We start from the raw sequence: 12,515 nt of genomic DNA, 5'->3' as shown, positions 1-12,515 counted from the left end.
GGCCCACATCATTGGGCTGCTAAATTTACTTGGTTCACAAAGCAACCCAAAGTTTCACTACGTGATTGACAGGTGCAGAATACTTAGAGAAAAATAAATATATACATCATACACAATTCCTTACCACTTGTGCACTTTGACCTTCTACTGTTTGATTGGCAAGTTCAGCAGTCATGTTAACCTTATCAGTTGCTAAGATATCTCTCTCATTTTCTACTTCTGAAATGTCTCTCCTCAAAGATGTTATTTCCTCTTCCATTGCTATCAATCTCTGAAACATCCAATGAATATTCATGAAAATATTAACAAATGCAGAGATCCCAAGTTTGAAAACCAAAAAATAGGGAGAATTTTTTCGTGAAGCGATTGCCCCCTGTAGTGATGCGCTGTGACGCCTTACGACGCGCTGTGAAACATGAAAGTATTACACAAAATGAAGAAAACAAACAATTTTCATCAATTTGTTTACTTTTATTTAACAATTTTACATTTGTTTACATATGCAGTTGGCCTAAAATATAAATTTATAAATATTATTATTTATTTAGAATTTTGCTAGTAAAGCATTCTTGGCAGCAGTCAACAAGGCTTTGCTAATATGCATTGGCATATTAGAGGCTATGGCTGATTTACTACATCACTTCAAAGAACATAGAATTCTAGCAAGGTAACTGCAACTTGCAAGATCCACACGATTGCTAAAAAATAAAAAAATATATATATATATTTTAATTTAGTTAGTAAATCATACTACATGTTTTAAGTCAGCATTTACATATGTCTAGCCTATAATAATTGGTACATAATGCCATGAAAAAACATTAAATCCTGCCTCGCTAGGCTCCATCTGTACGTGCGTAACTAGGCCTAAGGCCGCAGACATGACCACCACTACATACAGAAGCCCACTCAACACAACACACATACCCTGCAGTGCAGATAGAGCCTAGGCCTACATGTATTTCGGGATTGATATTAAAATAAACTTCATTTTTCGGAAGACTACTTAGTACCAAAACCTACTAACTATGACTTTTTTAGTATTGTTATTAAAGAACTGAAGCTTACTTGAAAGAAAAAGTATTTTTTATGCACCGATTCTACAAACTTCCAAATCTTCGCGGCGAAAAAACTTGTGGCATCCATTCCCATGTGATTTCTAATTTCGTTAATTTGTTGAAATTTATTTACTCAACTGACAGCCATCTCATTGGTTGAGGTCGGCGCGGTTGAAAAAGATCGTAACATGGAGGATAAACTAGGCGATTCTACCACGGATCTAGGCCTGCCAATTGCCATGGAGTTGTTATTTTGATAAACAACTTAAATAACAACTCCCTGGTCTTGTTTACGACATTTTAAGGCTGAGCGAGCGCCATAGTATATTGGCTTAAGATAAGAATTGTTTCATTGCTCTATGACATCGAGGAAATCACATTTTTTTGTGAAATTTTCGGGATATTTAAAAAAATCGGGAGATTATTAATAAAAATCGGGAGGGAGGGAGGCGGTCTCAAAAATCGGGAGAACCCGCCATTTTTCGGGAGACTTGGGATCTCTGCAAATGATACAATTGGTCAGTTGGTGCAATGAGCATTATTCAGGTTCAGATTTCTTTATTTTGTCTAAAAGAAAATTACAGTAGGTGCAAAAATACATCGCAGAAAAAAGATACAGCAAATGTGAAAATTAAATTACATTGTTTTATATAAAAGACCATTAAGGATGTGCACCGAGTTTAAGTGCAAAGAGTATGAATGTCACTCCAAAAATTGATAAGACCAAAGCTTAAATAGTGGCTTAGCGGCATCCAAAGAATTAATTTTTTTTCTCTACTTTAAAGGTAATTAATTATTTATTTTGCTTCCTGACCATAAACTTGGTTCTCACACTGAAAACTTGCTCTAATCTACATCTCAGAACTGTTTATTCCCAATATACTTTCTCATCAGGATACTTACTTTGCTGTGATTGGATAATTGCCTCATTTAAATAAATACATATTAATTAGGATTTCTGGTAATTTTTGATTGTTTTTGTTTTTACCGATAAAGAGTTTAAGCTTAAAAAGTAGAAAATACAAAAAACTATAACGAAGACCATTTTAAAATCTATATTGAAGAGCAAAACGATCACACAACACTGTTACATAAGCCATTTTCCAGCCTTTTCAGCTCATTAAAAAAGTATTTTTCGTTGAGTAAGTGTAAAAAGAAAATTAAATATATAAATAAAAAATAAAATGCCAACCCTCAATTTTGAACATTTTGGGTCGGTCGGATGTGGCCAACACAATATTTTTTTTTATTTGGCCTTATTCCTGATGATGTTTAAAAGAAATAAAAGTGAAATGTAGTATGGCCTTGTCAATTTTAGGAGTGATATTTATATTATTTTTTTTATAAAGTTTTTAAACATTTATGAAGCTGCACTTAGATATTGTATATACATAATCATATTGCTTCCTTGATGAACTTGACAATGCTCTAAATAGTGCAAATCAAATAATGATGTATAATATACATTATATAATACACTATACTAATATTAGTATATTAATATACTATATTATAGTCAATTCAGATCTAGTCTACATTGTACTGTTTACACTGCTATGACAATTGATGACAACATCCCAAACCGATGACAATGACAAAATTCATCATTTTACCTTGTCAGCCACATTCAACATCTTGAGCGTTTGACCCAGTAACTCCGAATCTGGTCTTGATAAGAAACAATCCTAAACAAGAAAATAAGAACAAGAAATAATAAATGAATTTTGATCTTCCTATCAATTTTACATATGATATTAATGACAGGATGTCTGAGTTTCACAGATAAAGATGCAAAGGAAACAAAGAAATAGAAAAATCAGTCATCTGCAGCAAATATAATTCAAACAATGAATCATTACTGAATATTACCATTATCACCTTTACCACAAGACTCAATCACTCAATTGCACCATTCCAACAGTTGCTCTATTTTTAAACCTGGTTTGCATAAAAATCACAACATGCTATCTCTGACTCTTTTGGCGATGCTGATTGGTCAGTTGCATCAAGGAGAGTTTCAGTGCAAGGACTGCAGTGAAAATGCTGTAGCGACTGTATGGTGATTGTATGGAAACCAAGCTTAACATGAATGTAATAGTAGATGACCCAAGTTTATTGACAATAAACCTTCAGGTTAGTAGAATAAACTATGGCATAAACATATAGACAGGGATCATCTGTTTCTTTCCTCCATGGATAAATTAACCAATTACCAGTTACATAACCAAAATGATAAAATGGTCCACAGTAAACTATGGATTTCTACAGTGTTTGTTGAAGAGTACAGGAATTTATGGTACTATTATTTGGAAGGACTAGATTGTCTTCGGATGTTCTGTCCTATACAGCATCACTCACTTATCTCATTTACCATCACTACCACCCCATGGGTTCCCAGTCAGAATGAATTTTGTATTACATAATTTACTTAACTACTACCGATGAGTTACTTGATTTGGTAAGACAGCCTATCAAGAGGCCCCTAGTAATGTTTCTAGATTCAGTATTATAAAATAAAAATAAAATTAAAATATGTTCTATCTAAATAATATAATGAATTCAAAAGATGATAAATACCTTGTTCAATGCTTCTAGACGTTGCTTTAATTCACTAAACAAAATTTCCTGGTAGTCAAAAGAAATGGAATAAACTTCTTAATTATGCAATAAATTGGCAATTACTTTTATTAAATTTTGAATAAGTAAGATAAGATAAGATAAGATAAGATTTATTGGTTCTCTCTTTTATAACAGAGGAACACTCTCGCGCAGGAGAGGTTCGACCCGTACAACAGTTACAAAACAACAACTGACAACATATAAAAATGAATTATTGAAAAGATAAATGAGTAAAGAAAAAAATACTGGACAAACAAAACAAATACTCTCATTATTCTGTAGTAATTAAGGAATAACTTAATGTACAAAAAAAAAAGATAGAAAAAAGTAAAATAAAATTTTAAAAAATTTAAAAAAAAAAAGAGAATTCAATTACAGAATATAAAGTAAATAAATAAATAAAAATGTAAGTAGTAATTATTAGTATTATTAAAATGGCACAGAGTATCTTATCTAATTGTATTTTTTTTTCTGGGTTTTTATAGCAAACTAAGTATAAAAAGCTTTAATAAATTATTTTATATAATATTTTATATTTATTTATTTTATATTTTTTTTAATATAATTTATGTATATAATGGTAAATATATCTCATATACCAGTACACAAACATTTTGATCAAGTTTATTGGCTAAAGAAGAATTTATAAAGTAACACATTTAAAGAAGTATTCCAACAGATGTTATCCAACAAGATATCCTTCTATTGTGTTGAAAATGTAAGTATGTTCAAAGGATTATTGTATATATAATTTCCAAATACATACATCAAAACTGTCTAGAGTACAAGCATACTGGAGTCCAGCTCCATCTGTGCTTAAATGGTGAGTAATCTAATAAAAAAAAAAAAAAAATTATTATTAAAATATACAGCAAATATTTCAATTTCATCACTCATTTCTAGTAACGTTTAAAGTGGTCCCAAGTCTACTGCACTCCCCCAAACAAGCAAAGATCTACCGGAAAATAACCAATCCCCCACAAATTCATATTTGTACGTTTTTACTAATTTATTACGTTGTCTCATAAAATTCAGTGCCAATGGGTGCATAGCCTAGCATCTAGGTGCCCCATTAGATGATTCAATTTGCCATAAGTATTACTCGGCCTAGCAAAACACAATAAGATGTGTTATAGGTAACAGCCGCCCAAAAAATAAAGAAAATATAAAAAAATTAAATAAACAATTCAATTCCTAATTTTTAAGAAATCATTATTTTCTATGATAAATATAATGGTGCAAAAAATATTTTGTGAAAGGTATTATTTATTGAAATGTCCATAAATTTATGTTTTTGCAGTTAAAAGCTAATAAATTAATGAGATATAAAAATTATGGAAATTTCTATTTTTAAGTGTATATTTTGATTATGTGTGGCTTCATATCTTTTATAAGGCAATTTTTTTCCGTATCTCATTAAAATCTTCTCAACTTGGAACCTCTTGCCAACATTTACCATTATTCTTGGCGTGCTTGCTCTTGGTGAGCCTGTCTCAATGATGTCATCTCCTTCAGATGTCTCCAGTAGTTGGAATTCCAGAAGCTCTTTCTCATCCTCTGCTTGCTTTAAGGAGTACTCCAGTTCATTCACCTGTAGGATACAAAATAGTAATTTAGTTATGGTAACAATTTTATGAATTTGTATATTCTCACATATAAGATGAGGCTTAAAATAGAAAATTAAAACAGGGGGTAGTCTTATACAGTTGGGAGGACATAGTACATGAAAATGTTGATCCAACATCCTGCCTTTAAATAACTTACATATTTGTCGTGGTTGCTAAGTTTTAGTATGTAGAAAAACCATGGAGAATGGTGTTGCAAAATCAATTGTTTTGTGGAGGCAGGGGTGCAAAACAGTATTATTGAAAATGTTGATAAAATATTGGCCCTAAATTTGATATAAAATATAAACATAAATAGTAATCAGTTTTTGCAATGAACAAGTTATATCAGTTTAGCAGGGCGAGTAGATTTAGTATAACTTAATTATAAACTGAAATATTAATGAATAAATATCAATACAAATTTTATTTCCATATTCAGTATTCATGCAGCAAAAACATGTTGCCATGGAGATACAAATCAATTTTGTCAGACATTAAAATATATCTTAAAACTGCAGTTGCTTCTCTCAACAAAGAAGGCACCAATATTCAGGTGAAAATAACAAATAAATTATTATTGTAAGAACATAAAAATAATGATAATATAACGACGGCGGCGACGACGAAAACAATAAGACTTAATAGCGCATCTCTATGCCCTTCACATTGTTATTACTCCGGTCTTGGATTAAACACCTATGGAACACAAACTCAGCTCCTCGAGGGAGTATTCCATAACATTGCGGCAGCTAATCAGTATATTTGGCATTTTAACCTTACTGGGTACCCACTTACACTCCCTGGTGGAGAGAAGCAATGCTCAAGGACACAAGCGAAATGTGCAGCGAGAAATTGAAAAACCCTGACCTAATGGTTGGGAAAACCAAACCGTTCATGCTGCGCCAAACCACTTCTACATGTATGTAACAGAAGGGGTTATTAAGAAAGAGAATTATACCCCTAAAACCAACATTAAACAGGAGGTGGGTAAATTTAACAAATACTGTAAGCAAAACTACTACAGGTATATATTCCCTGACATACTGTCTTTGTAATACAACTTGCTTGTTGTAAAATTAAGTATTGATTCTCAACTAATTATAATGCAATCAAATGCTAATTATTTATTTAAATAATAAAATTGTAAATTGACGAGATAAATTTAATAAATAAGCAACTATATAAACTGCTTTTATCCCCTGACATACCCTTCATAATACAACTTGCTTGCTGTGAAATTAAGTATTGATTCTCAACTAAATATAAGGCAATCAAATGCTATTTACTTATTTAACTAATAAAATTGTAAATCTATGTCTTCATGCTACTATAAATATGAGCAAAGTATATAAGTATTGATAACTTCACTAAAATGAAAAACAGAAAAATAAATAAAAGAAATAAAAATCTAAAAGAATATCATACCTTCAGCTTAGAGGAAGAGGAATATACGAGAATGAAATTATGAGACAAATTAAATTTAAAAAATGACAACATTTGCTAAAAAGTGTAAGTAGTTATTTAAACTGCTTGAAATAAGATAAAAACACTAAAAGATTCATCCAAGTACTTTTGGTTGGTTAAAGAAAATATGGTAATTTATATTTTTATTATATTATACTGATGATGATGATAAAAATAATTATGATAATACGACATTGATAATAATAATGAAAATAGTGATGGTACAGATATAGATATGATGATATTGATGACAATGGTAGCGATGTTATCGTTTATGATGAAATGGTGTTTGTGATGATGATTATGGGGCAATAATGATAATGATAATTATGATCTCAATAATATGAGATGATGATGATGATGGTAATATAGTAATGATAATGAATATGATAAAATGATATTGGTGATGCTGATTATGAGATGATAATTACTAAGAAAACAATGGTGATTACAATAATAATGATAATAATAATAATACAGATCATAATAATGATGATAGTGATAAAGATTTTGAGGTCATTCTCTTAAAATAAGATGGCACCGTCAATACCACATGCACTACAAACACTACTAAAGTTCATTATCTCCAAGAATAATGAATGTAATGCACTACATAGTACAGTATAATGGGGTTAAACTTTTGATGGTAACATTGCCATCTAGCGCTATGCATGCTCTTCTACCTACAACTCACACATAAATACTGGGCCTAGGCTTCATTTACACAGGCCTAGGCTTCTAGGTGACGAGAAACTGTGTAACATTCAAATGAATCTAAAACATCCACAGAGACAATGTTAAAAAAAAAAAATCACAGAACACAAAAGAATGGCTAAAATTGAAAATTGAATTATATATTTAAATAACTATCTTTGTAAAAAACTTATTTACTATTAAAATAAATTGGTATAATATGATATTTTAAGAGTAGATATGTCAAAAAAAAAAAAAAAAAATCAATATTAATTTTATATTTCAGCACAGACTTTCAATAATTTTATATAGAATATGTCAATTTTAGAAATAATTAAGAGATCATTATGAATACATTTTTATAGCACTTAATCATCCATTTCTTCTCTATTAATATTAAGCATTCTTCAGAAATGCAATCAGTAACGGTAATTAATTATTAGTTAAAAATTCGTAAAGCACAAAGACCAAAAATAATTATTCTGTATTAATAAGTATTAAATCACTCCTATGAATTCTATTAATATGTTTGGTTACTATATTAAAAAAATAATAAATCCCATGCATCAATATAAAACAAAATTAAATTTACCTTTTCATTGGACTTTTTAATCTGCTGTTGCATCGCCCTTTTCTCATTTAGCCAATCCACACTGGTGCCATTATCCTGCAGTGACTTCTGTAGTGCTTCTATCGTAGCCTGGCTTTCAATAAGGTCAGATTCTAAATCTCTTCTCATCTTAAAAATATAACAACATAAAAAATGTTTATGAAAATCATTAAAAATGTATGCGAGTTTGCAATTTGCATGAGTCTGACAATATTAGGCATAAAAAAAAGTAGCATGTCCCATATCTGACCATCCTAAAGTCCTCAAAATCTATTGCTGCCACTTTTTTTGCAAATATATTTCCTAATGAATTAGGAGCCACATATACTAAAAGGGTTAAAACAAACATTTCTTCGGCTTTATAATTAGTAAATCTGAGAGCTTCAACTACCTTTGCATTAACCTAAATTTATGGGGTGAGTGATGGTTGGCTCTAGAATCAGGTCTATAAACTTATTATAGTAAGTAAAAGTTTCAAATATATGACAAGCCAAACCTAATTTGCAAATGTCACTGAACTTTGGGCAATACAACAATTTCAGCAGGACTACCATAGTGACACTAACATAATGATGTGGTAATGTAAGGTTGCATAGAATTTCTTTACCTTTGCCTCTCTCTGTGGGTCCAGCGTGCCTCCTACCATTGTCTGTAGCTGAGTATATGCTTTCTTAAGTTGAAGGTACTCTTTGCTTAGCTGTTGGTAATTAGCCTCTAATTCTGCTTTATCAAACTGAATATAAGAAAGGAGGGGAATAGCAAAAACTTAAGACGGAGAGAAGACCTCACCAGGTGTGGATAACAGATGGACCAGTACATTATGACAGATTTGTCACCGAAAAGGCAAAGTGAAAAGTGAAACTTAATGATATCACCTGTTAACTCTAACGAAAATAAGTATAGGCTATTAATTCCTACCTCATTCCATCCATCTTCGTCGTCCGAGATGATGGACGTACCACATTCAGATGCAAGACTAACTTCATCGTTCAGAGATCTCATACTTCCATTCTTGTCTACACTCAGAACATCCCTGTTGGCATCCTGAGGAACATTAAAAAAATCAATAACCACCATGAAAGTAAGAAATCAAGTTGACTCGGTGATGAATGTGTCTGCTGAAGCCGGAAACCTGGGTGTTAGGTTCGATTCGTCACTTTCAATGAAAACCCAAGTGAAATAATTTTTAAATTATTATTATTATTATTATTATTATTATTATTATTATTATTATTATTATTATTATTATTATTTAATATTATTATTATTATTTTTTTTTTATTATTATTTATTATTTAATTATTTAAAAAAAAATTATTTTATAGTCAATTTGATTTAAATTTAGATTTTTATTTATATAATATATTTATATGTAATAATTTCTTTTCCTTTGTTACTTAGTTATTTTATTTTTTATTTTTTAAATTTTTTATTTATTTATTTATTTTTTTTAATTTTTTTTTTAAATTTTAATTTCTTTGTTTTTCTATTTATATTTCTTTTGTTACTTGTGTTATGTATTGAGGGTCCTTAATGATCAGCTCCGGCTGGATGGACCACCCTCGTAAAATATTGTTGAAATAAATAAATAAATAAATAAATAAATCTATATGCTCTTCAGCAATGTTGGGCATTAAAAAAATTGGCAGCATCCGTAGGTTTCTGGACGATAGGTCTGCTGCAACATTGGTTCATGCATTTGTAACCTCAAGGCTGGATAACTGTAATAGTCTACTCTACAACCTTCCAAAACTCACATTTCAGCCTCAACCTGTACAAAATACTGCTGCTGGACTTTTCTCATGCTTTAAGCCATATTGCCACATTACACCAGTTCTTCAAAACTTGTACTGGCTAAATCAGCGAATAGCTTTCAAGATCCTGCCTCTTACATACAAGTCCATTCACAACCTTTCTCCATCGTATATTTCAGAGCTCATCCCCACTTGCATACCGATACGGAAACTTCGATCTTCTTCTTAACTCAATCTTGAATTTCCGAAAATGAGGATGAGTTATGGCTCTCGTTCGTTTGCAAATGCCGCCCCAAAACTATGGAATGGTCTTCCTCAGTACATCAAATCGGCTGATTCTATCGAGTCTTTCAAAACCCTGCCAAAAACTTTTCAGTTTAACAACACTGAATATGCATATGTTTTCCTTTAATTCATACAGGGTGGTGAGGTATGTGCTATCGTTTGTGGAGTGTCCAAAGCGGGGCCCCCACCTGTTGCTTACTCGAGACGTTGTTGTCTTTTGCAGTGCACGGTAGTAGAGCCGAGGACTTATTCTGTCTTTGGAAGCTACCGGAGCCATGCATACTGCCTAACATAGTGCCTATGTGCACCTGGGTGTGACAGCGACGTTTGCTTTCGACATCGGTGGGTGGAGCCCTGTTCTGGATACTTACACCGATAGAGCAAATGCTTTTTTGGAACTGTTTTAGTTTAAGTACCGCAGTTGTTTACTGCTTGTTTTCTTTTCTTTTTGTAAAGCGCATTGAGGCCTTTTGCAGAATGCACTACCATAAGTATGCAATTATTGTCTTTATGCAGTATTACTCGTTTATATTATTCGGCGGTAAGATTTTCTTATAGCTTGCTTAGAATACGTGTAAAAAATGTACAGAGGTACTACTCCAGTCATATTTCAATTTATATGACTATACTTACCATTATGCTTTACTTTAAGGTACTAAAAAAGCATATAGTGAAGTTAAAGTCATAATGTAGCAACATTACAGAAGCAGCAGTGGAAGACATCTGCACTACTATACTATACAATACTATAGCAACAATAGCAATTATATACTCACTGTGGCAACATGTTTCAGTTCATCTATCACTTTTGCTTGTCGTTCCAACTTTGCTCTGAGTAGTTCAACTTCACTTACTTCTTCTTTTATGCTGTTTGCATGCTCCTCATTCAAAGCTTTCTTTAAGTTTTTATTCTCTCGCTCCAACCTGCTACGCATCTGGTCCTTCAGTGTTCGCTATATTAAAAAAAGAAAATCACATAGAATATTGCCTCATGTAGTAATATTATCAAAATTTAAAAAAACCATGAATATTTTCACATAGAATTATTCTATTTACACATATTTTATTTTCATAGATTTATATCAGGCACAGAATATCACCAAAGATTACAAACCTGCAAAAGGCCAAACTCTCACATGGTTTCGTTGGAACATAATTCTATTTCAAAAAGTACTGCCATGAAGGGGTGTGTCCTAAAAAGACGAGTTTCGAGCGAACTCTATTCGAATAGGAATTCTAATAGGGCACCCCCTATCTTGTGGCAATACTTTTTTTTTTAACGTTCATACAAAATTAGGTCAGTCAGACCTCTTGCAGTTCGATACTCTTTGATACCACTTGCACCCATGTCATTTGACATAATATCAGAATTTTATGTACAATATGAAAATCTTCTCCACTACCTGATGAGTATTCTTTAAAGTATTATTATCCAAATTTTTCATATTCAGATACTAACAAGTACCCATTTGTTGACAAACCAGTATTGGATAATATAAAGGTTGCTGCAAAATTGAGAGCTCTTCAAAGGACAAGGAAAATAAAAATACATCAGTAGTCATAAAAACTTAATAAGAAAACATTTGACATACATTTTGAGGCAATAAAACATCACCTTTTAGAGTTACAGTTTGAATAAGGAAAGGTAGATGATTCTAAAAAAACTAGTCTCAAACACACCATTAATAAAATTTTAATATTTAAATTTTTGGAATTTTCAAGATTCGAACCTTGGACCATGAGATAGGAAGAAAAGCACTTCAACTATCAAGATCCACTCCAGTATTATAAGAACTATATTGCTAATATACAGAGTTGATCATACATATTTGCACATACATTTTATAGCATGAGTAATGTTTACATTACAGTACACATAGTGATTACTATGAAAAATATACAGTATTCACCATATTGTACTGTAAAATACATACTGTAGGCACAGGTAACATTGCAAGCATGGTGTTCACCTTTTAATTCAATGATCATGGGTTCATCCCTACAAACATTCAAAGACGATTGTGTGCTCCAATATATGAATCCAATGACCAGCGGTAATCAGTAGTGGCTAAGAAGAGGGGTCCGACATGTATGTCTGACAGCAGGGTTATGAACCAAGGAGCCGCCTTGATGAAGGTCCCGGAATAAGAATTTCTGGTAGGGTTGATGGGCAGAATTTTTATGGCTTAGTATGGTAAAAAATTATGCATTTTGACCACAATATTAGGGATTGGCAATCAACGTAACGTTTTGGATAGGAAATTAATATTTTTGGCCCAGGCCTGTCCGACGAGTTTAGGCCTGTATAAGATGCTATAAATATCAACACAATACTATTTATTATAAGTCAATCGTGACATCATGACTGCAACTCCCAATGTTACTTGCCTATTCCCCACCATCCACTAATTTTTCAATTAGTGGA

General features: G+C 31.7%; 1 protein-coding gene across 4 annotated transcripts in view; it reads right to left on the bottom strand.

Annotated features, from left to right (window-relative positions):
- Positions 1–12,515, bottom strand: part of LOC117111038 (golgin subfamily B member 1-like) — a 66,165-nt gene that overhangs the window by 52,555 nt on the left and 1,095 nt on the right. For 3 of the 4 annotated variants that reach the window (XM_033253905.1, XM_033253906.1, XM_033253907.1), the window contains exons 2-10: positions 10,867–11,043; positions 8,970–9,095; positions 8,659–8,784; positions 8,034–8,180; positions 5,134–5,268; positions 4,444–4,509; positions 3,636–3,683; positions 2,672–2,743; positions 125–271 (exon numbers count right to left, since the gene is read on the bottom strand). In XM_033253905.1, the coding sequence (XP_033109796.1) occupies positions 125–271; positions 2,672–2,743; positions 3,636–3,683; positions 4,444–4,509; positions 5,134–5,268; positions 8,034–8,180; positions 8,659–8,784; positions 8,970–9,095; positions 10,867–11,043 (1,044 nt within the window). Of the gene's footprint in view, positions 1–124; positions 272–2,671; positions 2,744–2,927; positions 2,969–3,635; positions 3,684–4,443; positions 4,510–5,133; positions 5,269–8,033; positions 8,181–8,658; positions 8,785–8,969; positions 9,096–10,866; positions 11,044–12,515 lie in introns of those variants that run through there. The other variant, XM_033253908.1, reaches the window with a different exon arrangement.

The sequence above is a fragment of the Anneissia japonica genome, unplaced genomic scaffold, assembly GCF_011630105.1.
Source record: "Anneissia japonica isolate Jap-2015-1 unplaced genomic scaffold, ASM1163010v1 scaffold573_len2283161_cov171, whole genome shotgun sequence".
Lineage (NCBI taxonomy): Eukaryota > Metazoa > Echinodermata > Crinoidea > Comatulida > Comatulidae > Anneissia > Anneissia japonica.
This window is presented reverse-complemented; position numbering and strand designations above follow the sequence as displayed.